General features: G+C 44.8%; 3 protein-coding genes across 7 annotated transcripts in view; 1 reads left to right on the forward strand and 2 right to left on the reverse strand.

The window, feature by feature from the left end:
• Nucleotides 1-14,914, reverse strand: part of LOC133379310 (RNA-binding protein 3-like) — a 158,988-nt gene that overhangs the window by 841 nt on the left and 143,233 nt on the right. Inside the window, exons 1-6 of one of the 5 annotated variants that reach the window (XM_061614327.1) lie at nt 3,757-3,863; nt 2,491-2,613; nt 2,292-2,398; nt 507-612; nt 324-399; nt 181-248 (exon numbers count right to left, since the gene is read on the reverse strand). In XM_061614327.1, the coding sequence (XP_061470311.1) occupies nt 182-248; nt 324-399; nt 507-612; nt 2,292-2,398; nt 2,491-2,593 (459 nt within the window). In that variant the 5' untranslated portion in view covers nt 2,594-2,613; nt 3,757-3,863 and the 3' untranslated portion in view covers nt 181. Of the gene's footprint in view, nt 1-180; nt 249-323; nt 400-506; nt 613-2,291; nt 2,399-2,490; nt 2,614-3,197; nt 3,306-3,745; nt 3,864-14,914 lie in introns of those variants that run through there. The other 4 variants (XM_061614330.1, XM_061614326.1, XM_061614328.1 and 1 more) reach the window with 4 other exon arrangements.
• LOC133382040 (sperm acrosome membrane-associated protein 3-like) overlaps nt 5,756-14,914 on the forward strand; it is a 49,939-nt gene continuing 40,780 nt past the window's right edge. Inside the window, exon 1 of the mRNA XM_061621698.1 lies at nt 5,756-5,939. Coding sequence (XP_061477682.1) covers nt 5,821-5,939 — 119 coding nt within the window. The 5' untranslated portion in view covers nt 5,756-5,820. The remainder of the gene's footprint in view (nt 5,940-14,914) is intronic.
• Nucleotides 8,504-11,052, reverse strand: LOC133379532 (homeobox protein prophet of Pit-1-like). Its single transcript, XM_061614992.1, has 3 exons — nt 11,028-11,052; nt 10,502-10,716; nt 8,504-8,863 (listed from the first exon to the last, which is right to left on the reverse strand). Exons 1-3 carry the CDS (start codon nt 11,050-11,052, stop codon nt 8,504-8,506), a joined length of 600 nt encoding a protein of 199 aa, XP_061470976.1.

The following is a 14,914-nucleotide window of genomic DNA, read 5'->3' on the forward strand; positions in this document are numbered from 1 at the left end:
GAGGGCCGCAATGTCTTAGATTTGAGTCAATGGCAGATATGCAAAAAACCCATCTTGATACTAACAACTCAGTAGGGAGCTGTAGTTACTGCCGCTACCCAGTGTAAGTTCAGAACACTGAAAGTTTATGAGCATTGTGACAAGGGCAGCATTTTCAATCCCTTCCCAAGATCTACTTACCTCAGTTGTCATAGCTGTCTCTGTAAGAACCTCCTGAAGAGTAGCGGTCATTATAGCCTCCCTGACTTCTGAAAAGAAAACATTTGTTTTCTATCTGCTTACTTAAAACTGAACAGTATAGCAGGGCACATCACCATAATTACCTGCTGTAGTCCCGGGAACCACTGTAGCCTCCACTTCTGTTGTCATATCGCCCACTATAGCTTCTGTCTCCACTACCTTCAAGGACAAAAAATGTTTCAGTGACAGATGAACGACCAGCAACCCAACCCTTCCTTCATTAGCTCAACATACATAGATGTTTGCTCCTATCTTCTTATACGCACCTCGGGAATAGCCACGGCCTCGCCCCCTGCCTCCAAAGTAGCCACCTCTGGATCCACGGGAAGATTTACCCGCATGGTCAACTCTGATCTGGCGCCCATCTACAGACTGATAATGAACAAGTACTTTAATTATTATGGTTGTCCAATCAAAGAACTAGCTGATAGAACAATTATTTACATTAATTTTCATAGCTACTACATAACCAACAATTCTTTATATAACACAACTTTTCACCAGTTAAGTGTTCTTGTCCATACAGCTCTGAGTTAAGAGAGTTCTCATTAGTAGCTTTATTACAACTCTTCAATGTAGGCTAGGCCAAAACAGTGTCAGCTCAAATCCTATTGCTAAGCTTTAGAGATGAAGTAATTAAACTTTACCAAGCCAACATTCTAACCATCACAGCAGGGTGGGGAACCTTTTTAAACCAGAGGCCATATTCCTATGTGGGTATCATGCTAGTGGTGGATGGACCAGTGGCAAAAGTGGGAGGAACAACAAATGTAAATTTTACCTTCGTACTGCAGGAGTTTCTATACACACCCCTCTCTATCCCTGATCCAGAGAAACAAGAGGCATACTCAGAGTACAAGGACCCATTCCAGCCTGGCAAAAATATTTGGAATGCAAAATAGGATCAATGATAGATGTGGAATGTGGAGAGTTGTGGGGGCCAGACAGACGTCCAGGCGTGTTCATGTGATAGGCTTCCAGGCCTGAGGTTCTCCACCCCATTACAGTGACAACTCTGTTGCTATACTGAATACAAGTTCTAAACAATTTTAACTTTCAGTTCCTTGAGACTGAGCTTCTGCTATAGGGTCACAATTCCTTAATACCATGCTAAGTTTTATGTTACTCACCTAGGAATGGGTATGACTTCAAACACACACCCCTGCATTATTCCTAGCTGCTGCTACTCACAGCTACTCTGGAGTTTGCACTTTGCACAATAAGTTGAAACATTTTTGAAAAATCCTTCTTTCAAGAGATTTGAGTATTCTGAAAGACCCAAGATACCTTGAGAAATGGAACTATAGAATTGAATCCTGTTGCTGAAAGCTGCTTGTGGGGAGTAAACCCTGTAGAGGTGGGTGGTAGGTAACCTGATAGAATAGCTTGTCTGAAACATGAGGCAATTGAAGGAAATATGAACTAGTTGTTTCACTCTTAAAGAGCTTCTAGTGCACTTGGAAGGATACAGATTCCAGCTCTCCAAGATAAACACCGCCCAAGGAGACTAGCTGACAGAGGCAGATGGGAGTATGGAATAGAGAATCATATTAGTCTTTTAACTGGGACAGAAAACCTGTGACCTTTTAGACGTTGTTTGAGTCCCAACTCCTATTAGCCCCAGCAAGCATGGCCAATCATCACAGATTATGGAAGCTGGAGTCCAGCAATGTTCAGAGAGCCACAGGTTCCCTACCCGCCTTTTATCAGTAGCTATCTTTCACCAGTTTATTGCTTATGATATAAGCAACTCACTGTGTCATTAATTAAGAGGCTGAGGGAGAGCCTAGTAAACATGTGTACATTTAGGTAACACATGCACACTCTGCAACACTCCTTCCTCCTATATATTGGGTTGAAACTTGCAAACAAGGAAAAATGTATTTACCTAAAATAATTCTGGACTGATTAGGAAAACTTTTTAAAACCAAAAATCAAAACATTGTTGCCTGGGAGTATGTTTTTGGTTTGTCTCGCATTACTAAAGCAGCCAAACCACAGTAACACAATGGTTAACAACACACCACTATAGCCGATTCATAAGTTCTCACCTCTCCATTCATGGCTCTCATGGCATCTGATGCATGCTCAGGATTGGCAAAGGTGATAAAGCCAAAGCCTCTTGATCTCTGGGTCTCTTTGTCCTTGATCACAACAACTAGGTACAGAAGAGAAAGGAGAGGAAGTTATCCAACTCTTTTATGTTGATCCCACTGGAACATTCCATCCCCTTCAACTAAGCATGAGTACCTTCAGAAATGGGACCAAAAGAGCTGAAATGCTGCTCCAGGCCTTGCTCATCTGTGTCAAAATTCAGTCCCCCAACAAACAGCTTTCCTTCTTCAGAAGACATGATAGTGGCCAGGGTGGTGTCTAAAAACAGAAATAGACATGACTATGGATTAGAAATACAAGATTGAATGATTCTGTTAGATCATAACCCTTTTTAGGAAAAAGAGGAAGGGAGCAAGTCCAACTGTAGACAACCTCACATGCCTCACTTTGTTGGTTATAATTTAAACTTTTGACGTTCCAGAAGGCTGTACAATGCTTTTGGTATGGTTGTAGTCATTCCTACACGGAGTACAACTTTATATTTTTACAAGTCATCCTCCATGGGGCACTACACCACTGTGTAAACACAGCATGTAATGATTTTTATAATGCCCCCCTCCCCCAGCGCATACTTTAGCTCTGAACCTTATGAGGTACAGCCACATCAGAATCCTAGTCTAGTCTGAGCATATTGTTGTAAGTGGGAAAAGCAGGCTGTCTCAGGGCCGTGCAAACTTCTCCTCACCCCTCACTTCACAAAAGGAATTGCTAACCCTGATCGACTCACTTCCTGCAACCAGCTACATGCTATGGTACATAGCGCAATACGTAAACCACGCCCCCGCCGTTTTTCTTCAACCAGCGGAAAAGCTTAAACTACCAGTTCCCAAGGGGAAACGTACCAGGAGTGGATGGATGGCCGGGCGGCTGGAGAAAGTCTAAGAACGCGTCTTCCTCCCCGCCTCAAGGCCAGGCCTCATTTCTCCGCCTCCAGCGCCATCTTGTTAACCCCCCGCTTAGAGAAGAGGGCCATCTGGACAACCAAAGATGGCGGCAGGCGACGACTGTTGCTGCACGGCCTCGCAAATTTTCCCCGCGCGCCCGTTGGAAACCCTCAGTCCCTTTCTTCTTCTTCTTCTCCCCCCCTTTCAGAACCATGTAACTAGTCACCCACCACACACGCGCAATACACGGCACCGCAGCTTTCCTTTTACAGCTTGAGGAAACAACTGGGACCCTTGCCGCATGCGCATACCGCTAACATTCTGAACGCCGTTCTAACACCGCGCGTGCGCTTTTAAGCCGCGTCAGTCCTCTCGCGGCCCTCTTTCCGCTTTTTATTTTACAGTGTCGCTATTGAAGAACAACCACCGTTATCTCTTTACCAGCATACTAAATATAAAATTCAAGGAACGCTTCACAACAACAAAGAAAGCCCGAAGATGCTCACTTTCTACTAACCAAGAGATGCTTCCCGGGCTCAAGCAGCTGAAAATGCGGCCGAGGCACCGCCCGCGCTAGGCTTATATAGTGTCCCGCCCACCACGGTCGGGCACGTGATAGATACTGTGCCTTTCTGCGAATATAAGCGACTACGCATGCGCTCTGCAATGGAAGCCTCTTAACCGTTGTGTCCATGATGCGGAAGAGTTTGCTTCAACATCCGGGCACTTATTCAACTTTCTCCCTCCAAAACAGATATTTGAGCATCCGGGTCTCGTCTCGCTCATATAGGCTTCCGTCTCCTCGACCATCCCTCCCCCCCTCTCCCCCTCCCTCCCCCCCTCTCCCCCTCCCTCCCCCCCTCTCCCCCTCCCTCCCGGTTGCAACCACATTTCTTCAGGAGGGCGAGGGAACGTGAAAGCGCGTGGCGGGATTTAAATAAAACAAAGTAGACTTACTTTTCCATTGTAGTGGTCTGAAAAAATAATCTCGAAGTGATTGTTTTGCTTGCTAGAGGAGCCTATTCTCTCCTTAACTGTCAGAAGAGAACAGAATGGGAGGGAGTGTGAACAGGAAGACAAAAGAGCGGAGAAGTTAAAGGCAGGCGTTTGATACAGATGTTTATTTTAAGTAAAAGATGTTTACACAGCAAAGAACCTTAAAAGCCAACAAATTTATTATAGCACAAGCTTTCAAGGACTTATCCGCGGTTGCAGGTCTATTATACGTGGTTGGAGGACGGGATTGTAAACAGGTGAGAGGGAAATGAAATGCAGACAAGTACAGACAGTGATAATTAGGTAATTAATAGTGGGAATTCACAAAGCAGTTGTTGAAAACGCAGACATTCTGATATTGGTAAACCAATTAAGACTTACAATGTACTAAAAATCGTTTGTCTTGGTTCAAGATAGCGCTGAACCCCTCGACGTCAGCGCTTTGACGTTTGCAGGCATCCTTTGAAATTCCTTTTCTCCAGGATGGCCACTCTTAAGGGCGCTTTACAGGATTTTGAATATTTCCATTTCTGATGTCAGCTTTGCTATTTCTGGTACCAGCAATGCCCTTCTACATAGGACAAAACAGGCCAGTCTCAACGCAAAATAATAAATGGACACAAATCTGACATCAGAAACGGCAATATTCAATAGCAATGCCTTTATTAGTACCAGCCAAAATATCACACAATAGGTCTCTCGCTATTTTGCAGCGCATTGGTTAGTCCTAATAAAGATGCCGCCTAACTTGCTTTTGGAGTTAACTCCTATTTCCAACTCTCGCCAACTCCAACATAAATTATTAGACAAATAATTTTTTGGGAACCAAATCTCTCTGCAAGACCATGAAGATACATAGTTGCAAACTGAAGAAAACATCCACGACCTTTTCCAAGCGCGCGAAACGTGACAGTATGAGATTTACGACATTGCTTTTTTAGGAGGCTGTTGCCATGGTAGTCTTGCAGAGTTCCCTCCACACGCCCCCTCCTTCTGCTTGAGATACTCGTACTGCCCGATTTCATGCACTTTTTCTTGGGTTTTTACTTATAAAAGCACCATATTGAATAGAATGCGACTTGCTCCATTGTACAACCACGGCAGCCCGACGTTATGCATGTTTGCCCAGAAGCAAATTTCACTGAATTCAGTGTTGCTGATTCCTAAGGGAGTGAGCCCCACTGAACACAATGGGAATTACTTTCGAGTAAATATGCATGGGATTGCGCAACAAAATGTGCCCTCTTTGCCTTTACACTGCCACATGACTCTTGTGGTTGTTGTAACACACATGGCTAGTTCTCTGAAGTTTGTGCATTGGACTGTAGGCTTTAAATATATCTCTCCAGAGGGAGTAAAATGGAGTTTCCCACAACCCTGCAAGATTAGACTCGTCTCTTTGGCAGAATCACACTGAAGTCATGAAAATGTAATAAATAACACCTGTATTTGCCAGAATGGCAAAGGGATGTTTTTGTGTGCTCTTGACATACCAGCTCTTGCACCAAGGATCACTGCTTGAGAACATACTATTACTATCACTGAAGGGTCTTCTTCATCACCTGTGTGTTAAAAAACACACACAATGGCCTTATCAACAGTTCAAAACAAATCTCAACACACTAAAGTATATGAAGTGGCAGGCCAAAATTTCTTCCTGCATTTTATGTGCAGGTGTTTAAATGGATGTGCTCTTGAGAACAGGTGAGTACATTCCAGCTGTCTCTATAAGGTAGTCCTTATTTTTCTTGTACCAGTCCCTGGAAAGTCACTGTCCTTGCTGTGCTTTTGGGAGATGGCTTTGCAAAATCCTATTAATATGCACACACAAGCACTAGAATTCTTAAAGTTTCAGCTTCCTCACCCAAGTATCTAGATTAATTAAATCTTCAAATAGGTGGGCAGATGCATCTGGACATGCATTCATTGAAGGCACACACATGCAGATTCATACACTTAAAATCCCAGTGCACTGCTTTCCTTCAGTGTTTTCCCTATCCCAAATGCTGATGATAAATGTGGGTTTTTTTTAGTTACAGCTGGTCTATAACAAGATCAGCCAGGTCCAATTTGAAATTTAACTTCAAAAAACAACAACCTGAAAACTGTTAGTTTATTAATATGCCTTACTTCATTGTTTCAGAAACCAGTGCTGGACCGGCTATTTCAGAGCAAATGAGTGAAATATTCAGTAGACCAAAAAGGTGTTTCAGCAATATGGAATGGGAGAAGGGGCAGAATCACTCTGAGACAGTGATTCGTGTTATAACGCTCAAGGTGTGTCACTAGAATGCCCCTATTTTCATTTGTGAAATGTTGGAGGATATGAAGGTGCATTTAAACACGTCTCAAATCCTTCAAGGTCTAAAAGCTAAAGACTGTATAAATGCTTTGTAGGGGTGTAGTTGAAGAAATGCTGAAGCAGAAAAATAGCAGCATCATACATTTAAAGTATACCCAATGTGCATTTAGAGTGTGTGACTTCCCCCAAAGAATCATGGGAAGTGTAGGTAGTTGGAGGAGTGCTAGGAATTTGTAGCTCTGAGGGGGACATAATGTGCGGATCCACCCAAAGCATTTTAAAAACATGACAGGGTCAGGTTTAAGAAAATATATGGGCATTCTCCTTGATAGTTGAGGTGGAGTTTAAACATAATCCAGAAGCCGCTGTGTAAGACCTTTGGTGTGTGACCAATTTGCTGATGGGTTAATTGGAAGGGGTGTTTATACTTAAATGTATTGTTTTAAATTTTATATTTATCTTTCAAATGTGTTTTTATCTGGTCTTAATTGCAGCCCTGAAATTACCTGAAGACAGACAAAAGTACAAAAATTTGATTATCTTGTATCTTCTGAATTGTCAGGCAACTCATGGTGTATAATGGGCTATGTCAGTTCTCCAAGTGCAGAAAGCAGGGGCTTTCAGACTGTATTTTTGGGATTTTCAAGATCTCTCTCCCCTCACTGCATATTGCATTTGATTTTGCTATAACGTTTGTATAACGTTTCTTTCATTCTTCATTTGTTATGATTACATTGGTTTAGGTATTTATATTTGTCTTCATTGTTTGTAGTCCATTTCTTTTTATTATTTTTGATTGCTGCCTGTGGCTGTGCAGGCAGCAGAACGGATTGTGGAGTCTGTTCCTGGGGGCTGTCATCATCTCTGTCCCCCTACCCCCCCATGTCCCAGACATTGCCTCATTTGGGAGCATTCTAAAAAGAAAAAATAGTGGCCACCACAAAAAAGGCATCCCATTATAGCAGTTGCCAATTTTTGCTTCATTTGTTCTTCCAAAAATGCATACTTCTCCCTGGAAACTCTTTAAAAGCTTATTAGAGCTTCCTCAAAAAGATCAGTAATGATGGACAACCTTTCATGAAATATAGTGTGCTCACCATTACTGATCTTCCCCTTTAATTAGGGTGGCCTTGCATCCTTCTTTAGAGAGGAAAGCCCTCTATTTGAAGATGTCCTCTGTTTGAGGGCTGTCCAGTCGAAGTCTGGATAAAAATAAGGAGCCATAAACAGGGAGAGCAGGACAGGCCTTGAAGTTGCCCATCAACAGCAGCATCTGGTCAGCAGACTGAGCAGGCACACAAGTCACTTGCTGTCTGCCCTCTATGGTGAGATGTACTATATTTCTATTTAAATTATAGTATTTATTTCTAAATTTGCATCTATACATGATAAAGTGTCATATGCAAATGTTATGCAAGTTGGTGCTCTCTTTTATTTTGTGATCCAAATCTGTTTTGGCAATGCATAACTGGTCACCCCACCTGCAATGTGCAAATGCTAAAAAGTTTGGGGTTTGTTCTAGGTTGCATTCTACATTGCTCATGTGAAGGCCTAACAGACCTGGCCAGCATCTTACGTGAACTGACTGCTCTCTCTATGCCCACAGAATCCTCTGAAAAGCATAGGAGTTTTTGTGACAAATGTGCAGGAGTTTTTCAGGTGATAAATTGGGATTGCCAGAGGTTGAGACAGGGTGTTACAATGTGCCTGTACAGATATTCTGTTTCATAGGTGGCCATATGTCACTGCTTGGGTGTGTGTGTGTGTCATCTTCCCCAGATTCCTTTGCCTCAGACTAGTTACTGTTTATCACTAGAACAGTCAAGCACATGCAGCATAATGGTTCAATGGAAGTCACCATCGACAGAATAAACAAGATAATGGTGTACATCTTTGGACGTTTTTATGATAAACTCCTCCACCCTGTGTTGCTGGACATTGTCAATTCCTTGAAGAGGAAGAGCTCTTAGTTCCAGTGGGTGCCAGGGTCAAGACTCAGGGAGAGCATGGAAGGTGGCGGAGCAGCTGTGGGGGAACCAATGGTGCGCAGCGGGCTGTACCAGTCTTCAGGAGTGCGGGAGGGTTGAGGATGGTGGGAGGCAGAGCAGGGAAACTGGGCAGAAGTAGCAGAGGGAGGTGGGGGTGGCAGAGTGTAAGTGGAAGGGAAGCGAGGCAGGTGATGATGTGACCCAAGAGTGGAGGGATAGTGGTACTGTCGAGGTGGGGGTGCAGGCAGGGGACAGACAGAGAGGACACCAGGGGTGCCTGGTTTTGGCAGGGCTCGTTCCTGCTTTCGCTGCTTTGCTCGCCGGTTCTGGAACCAAACCTGTCAACGCAAGGAGAGATAAAATGCATATTGTGTATTACATTCCCAGGACAAGGCATCTCAATAGTGATGCTTAAAACAGAATTATTCCCGAGAATTTATTTATTTATTTATTTATTTGTTTCATTAAGCTTATAGACCGCCCCATAGCCGAAGCTCTCTGGGCGGTTCACAAGACAAGAAATAGCAAAGTACAAGACATGTATCAATATAAAACATATAAAAAAGTTAAAAATTATTAAAAAATTAAAACAATGTCAGCGTATACTAAACATAATTAATTAAAAAGCCTGGGTGAAAAGAAAAGTTTTAACCTGGCACCGAAAAGATATTAACGATGGTGCCAGGCGTATTTCCTCTGGGAGATCGTTCCACAGTTCGGGGGCCACCACAGAAAAGGCCCTTTTCCGCGTTGCCATCCTCCGAGCTTCCCTATGAGTAGGAACTCGGAAGAGGGTCTTTGATGATGAACGTAGGGTACGGGCAGGTTCATATCGGGGGAGGCGTTCCAACAGGTATTGTGGTCCTATGCCGTGTAAGGCTTTATAGGTCAAAACCAGCACTTTGAACCGGGCCCGGAAACAAATAGGCAGCCAGTGCAGGCGGGCCAGAGTCGGTGTTATATGGTCGGACCGTCTGGTCCCCGTTAACAATCTGGCCGCTGCATTCTGCACAAGCTGCAGTTTCTGAACCGTCTTCAGAGGCAGCCCCACGTAGAGCGCATTGCAGTAATCTAATTTTGAGGTTACCAGCGCATGGACTACTGAAGCGAGGTTCTCTCTGTCCAGATAGGGGCGCAGCTGGGCCACCAGCCGAAGCTGGTAGAAAGCACCCTGTGCCACAGAGGCTATCTGAGCCTCAAGTGACAGGGATGGATCTAAAAGAACTCCCAAGCTACGAACCTGTTCCTTCAGGTTCCTTCAGGAATACATAAGTTGTCCATGCCAGCCTTTTGGGAAAACCAGAACATACCCATTAGGAACTGGGACATCAGCAGAAGGTACGTATCTGCCAGGAGCAAGACATTCTGAGATAAGGTTGTGCAGTGTGTTTGGGATGGACAAATTATACTCTAATTTAAAGAAGAAGAAAAGAAAGAAAAGGAATCACGCTCATGTGTACACAGGTATGTTGCAGGTAGACGGATTGGAATTGTGGGAGACCTCAAAGCTCAAGCAGAGGTCCTTAGCAATCTTCTGGACTTGGCACACTCAGCTAGTTCTCTGGTTAATATTTTTTGTAAAACTCAGAAAAAATGTAGTTCTTTGCTGCTATCACTTCAAATAGGCTTTCTTTTTAGTCTCTAGATATTGGGGAGATGCCTCAATACCTCATATAGAACCAATATACCTGTTTACCTGTAAAAGATAACATGCACAAGCATTTATATGTTCATTCATGCAGTTAATATTGGTTTATTACTAGAAAAGAAATTAACGTAGAATTCAAAACATCAAAGAATGTGGTTCTCAATTTAGCTAAAAAAAGAAAACTTTCTTTGTCCCATGATGATCTAAAGGGACAACACATAAGTGATTTAGAGACCCAGTTTCTAAAAGCTCTTGCGCAGGCCTTTTTAATGTGTCCAGTGCAACAGTGACCACATGTTCTTTGGACTCTCAAGTATTGAGCAAGTACCTGGATGCGAGCCTCATTGAGTTTGATAGCTCTGGCCAGCTCCTCCCGGCAATAAATATCAGGGTAATGGTTTTTTGCAAATGCTGCCTCCAGCTGATCTAACTGGTCCTGGCTGAAGGTAGTCCGGTGACGGCGACGGGTAGGAGTGGCAGCAGGAGACACCCCAGCCAGTCCTGACACATTGGGGAATTTCTTGTAGAACGAAATGTCAACATCTGGAAGGAGAGAAGAGGATCCACTGGAATTTTTCTGTCTCCTGACCCACAAGTCACCTTTATCCAAATCTTTGAGATTGCTGTAATCTCTATCAATGCCTCTCATGCCTAATCACATTCCAACCCCTAGTTTAACTCCACCCCCAGTGTGTATCTTGGAGGGCTCCTCTCTTGAGGAACTAGCACTCTTATGTCAAGTACTCTGCATGTCCTCTGTGCATTAAAAAAACACTGTCAAGAAAAATAGAATTTTGCAGTCTAAAAATTATATAAATTAAACATTGGTGCATGTCTATATGCAAATTTCTTACCATTTATGCTGCTTTTTCTGGTCATGTCTGGCATTCAATTCTTTCTTCTTGACTCCTAGAAATCCTTTTGAGCCCCTTCCCTTGCCTTTTGGGTTTTCACCAGACATTGCCCACTTATGTTGAAATTATCTGCACAACCACAAGGACCAGAAACTTGTTTTGTTTTTAATGAAAGTGGTTTCTTAGGATGCTGAATTCTGTGCCCAGTATAGGATTCCATGCTGGCATGATGTGAATGTTGCATAGTCTTGGGGTGCAATCCAACTTGCATTTACATCGGACTGAGGGAAGTTGGATGGGATGGATCTCCAGCTGAGCCAGATGGGTCCTGGCTCAGCCAGATAACACCCGCGTAAGTCCCTCAGCCTGGCTCAGTGGGGGCTCAGCCGGGCCAGCCCAGCTGAGACAGGCCCTAGCCAGCTCAGCCAAAACTGCCACACATGGAGCCGGTGTAAGCTGGCGTAGGGCCTGAAAAAAGGGATGTTCTGGGGGTGTCAGGGGAGGGGCTGAGGTGAAGGGACTCAGACCATATCCAGCTCGTGTTCAGAGCGCTCCTGCAGGTCTCAATCCAGGCAAAAGTTACTCCAGGAAAAAGCTCGGTCTAAGGAAATAATTGCAATAGAAATCAATGGCGAGGGCTTACTTCCTGGTAGGTGTATTTGGGAGAGCAGGCTTTTACTTTTTGGTCCTTGTGTGCAGCTCCTGGCTGAGCCAGTGCTCAGCCATCCCAAAGGTTTCTGAATGACAACTGGATGCGGTGGGACTTTACACTGGCTTCTCTTGCTCCAGCACAACTTATGCCAGCTTCCCCTGAGTTGGACTGCTCTGTTGATTATGTTCTCTGTGACTGCTGATCTTTTTAGGTTTGATCAAATGTTTAAAGTGCATGTGTGTGTGCGTGCATGCGAATGTGTGTGTGCATGCACACACACAAGTGCACATTGATGACAGTGTATGGCTGCTTATTTCGTGTCCATGGTTATGTGTTTTTAAAATCCATTTTCCCATCACATAGTAGGGAGAAACACAAGTGACCCCCCTGCCAGTTACTAATTAGTGAGGGTGGGTTGTGGTGCTTAGCTCTGGGCCTGTTTGGGAAACATGCATTGGCTGGTGCTGCTCTGTTCATGACACTAGCCCCACCCCCAAGGTGTGTACATGGGGAAGGGGGGGAACCCAGTACACACATTTGGGCCAGGAGTTCTACTTAGCACTATTGCCAGGCTGTTCCCAGTCCCTGCTGGCTGGCTGCACCTGTGCCAAATGCACCTCCAAGCCCACTTGGCACACATGTGCTGGCTGGGGCTATCCTGTTAACAACACTGGACAAGGCCCAGTGTGTGTATGTTAAGGGTAGTACCTACATCATTAAGAGGGCAGCATAGTCACTACACACCCATGCCAAGCTGGCTCAGAGCTCAGCTTAGTGCAGCCACCACCCAGTTAAGCCACATTAGCTGTGGTCATGACTCTTGAAGCAGCAGCAGTGTGCATATGGGGCTGGTCCATTAGGGTGGCATATGCTGCATCATGCCAGGGCCTGACTTCCCTTTTTGGACCACAAGAACCACCAAGCTATTCTCTTGGCTCCTCAGTAGGCCCTGTGTAAGCACCTGGTATCCTAGGGCAGCTGCTGGGGAGGGACCCAGTGCCCCAGCGGGTCCCACCAGCACACTGACCCTCCACATCAGGCAGCTGGCTCCCAGTGCCCTGGTGTGACATTTTATCAAGCATCCTGGGGCATTATGGGAAATTAAGATGGCAGCTCCAAGCTGCTATTGGGATCATTGCTGCCATGCTAGGTATGCCTATGGCTGCATTCACACTGCACATTTATTCCACTATTATTCCACTTGAGAGTTGAGACAGTCGTGGCTTCCTCCAAAGAATCCTGGAAAGTGCAATGTGCTGAGAGTTGTTAGGAGACAGACGCGTTTGCCTTACAAACCTGCAATTCCCAGAGTTCCTTGGGGAAAGGATTGATTGTTAAAACACTAAGGGAAGCTCTCTGAGAATAGGGGTTTCCTAACAACTCTCAGCACCTTTCGCAAACTACACTTCTGAGGCTTCTTTGTGGGAAGCCATGACTGTTCCAAGTGGAATAATAGTGGAATAAATGCATGGTGTGAATGTGGCCTGAGAGTGCCCATCAATGGAAGGAGGAACCCACAAATGGGGCCCTTTGCCCAGGGTCCCCTCATACCTGGAGCTGGCCCAGCTCTGAAATGGATTCTGGGGAAACTTTATGAATATTAACTCTCTGTGTATTTGATTTGTAAGTTTGCTTGAAAATTAGTATGGATTTGGTATTCTTCAGAGCCTGTCTAAGCCAAAAGGCAGCACAGGCGGCTGCCTGAAGTGGCAGAATTCGAGAGGTGTTGGGATAGGGACAAGGGCAGCCCAAGACATTTTGCTGCTTGAGACAAAACAGCAAATGGCACTATACCTGTGAGATACGTTCCCCACAGTATATGTGGGGAAGGGGTACAGCTCAGTGGTAGGGCACCTACTTTGCATGCAGAAGGTCCTAGCTTTGATCTCTGGCATTCCAGACAGGATTGGGAAAGACCCATTCTGAAATCTTGGAGTGCCTCTGCCAGTCAGCGTGGACCATGCTGAGCTAAATAGACCAACAATCCGACTCAGTATAAGGCAGCTTCCTCTGTTTCTGTGGAGGCTGGTCCATTAAGGTGAATGGGACATTGTCCTACCAACCTGTCTTTGCACTCAGCCAACCCCCACCTGCCTGCCTTCTTACTTCCACCAGTCCGTAGGGTGGGGGGTGGCCTTGGCTGTCACCTTCCTCTTCCTTAGCCTCAGTGTTGTCCCTTGCAGAACTCAGCAGGACAAACTAGAATGAGTTAGCTGCGCTTGTCATGGGCTCGTTCTGCACCAGCAGTCCCAATGGGCACCAGCCACCACCACATAGTACTCAATGCCAGTTAAGTTTTTTTGGCATCTGTGGCATAAAACCCCACATGCACCTCTCCCCCTCCCTGGCAGTAAAAATGTGGTAATAATAAATGAAATAACTAACAATTTGCTGCACACCCCAAATAACAATAATAATAATAATAATAAAATTTTATTTCTAAGCTGCCTATCTGGCCGAATTAACTGCCACTCTAGGCGGCGTACATAAAAATTAAAATACAACATGTAAGTACAATTATAAATCAGCTGTCTGAGATGTTAGCTGCACTCTGCCTAATGATAGGGCTGTTTCCTAAGCAAGGAAATCCTTAATAGTGGACAGGGGGTGGGGACTGCCATCCAAGCTGAAGACAATAGGGTCTGGGGACAAGGCAGCTATATATCCTACCCTCCCATAATCCCCCAAACATACCACTTTCTGCTTGCTCTGTTCACTTAGGGCAGTCTTCCTCACAACCTGATGCCCTCCATATATTTTGGACTGCACTTGTGCTAGCCACAGCTGATGGGAGTTGTGGCCCAAAATATCTGGAGGGCATCAGGTTGTGGGGGAGGCTGACTTGGGATCTCGCTCCACATGACATGCAAATATGGTTAACAGAGCCTCAACAACCATTATTTAAAAACATGAAAAATGGCTGTGGGAGATGGCAAGCAGGCATGGCTGTGGTAGTGGATGGAATGCTTAATCCTTTCCCCATTACCTGTTTTTTTCCTGCTTGAACTCCAAATTGCCCAAAGCCATTTCCCCCTCCACACACAGAGTTCCACAAATGTGTCTGGGAGAAAAACATGCACTTTGGAACCTTGTAAGGGGGTGTATGCGTGTGGGAGCACCTGTGGTGTCGGTTTCAGCACAGAGAAGCAGGCATGCTTTGGTCCCCATCATTCACTCCAAAAGCTCATTTGCATTTTGAAAAGGCTCTTGGGAGTTCCATTTACATGTGTTTGCA

The sequence above is a fragment of the Rhineura floridana genome, chromosome 3 (genome assembly GCF_030035675.1).
Source record: "Rhineura floridana isolate rRhiFlo1 chromosome 3, rRhiFlo1.hap2, whole genome shotgun sequence".
Classification (NCBI taxonomy): domain Eukaryota; kingdom Metazoa; phylum Chordata; class Lepidosauria; order Squamata; family Rhineuridae; genus Rhineura; species Rhineura floridana.

Bases quoted from the DNA above. Each gene is read 5' to 3' on its own strand.
- LOC133379532 (XM_061614992.1), bottom strand. From the start codon at position 11,052: ATGACCAGAAAAAGCAGCATAAATG. The intron at 10,717-11,027 runs GTAAGAAATTTG...CTCTCCTTCCAG, and splicing joins CAGAAAAAGCAGCATAAATG to ATGTTGACATTTCGTTCTAC. The intron at 8,864-10,501 runs GTACTTGCTCAA...TTGCGTTGACAG, and splicing joins TCAATGAGGCTCGCATCCAG to GTTTGGTTCCAGAACCGGCG.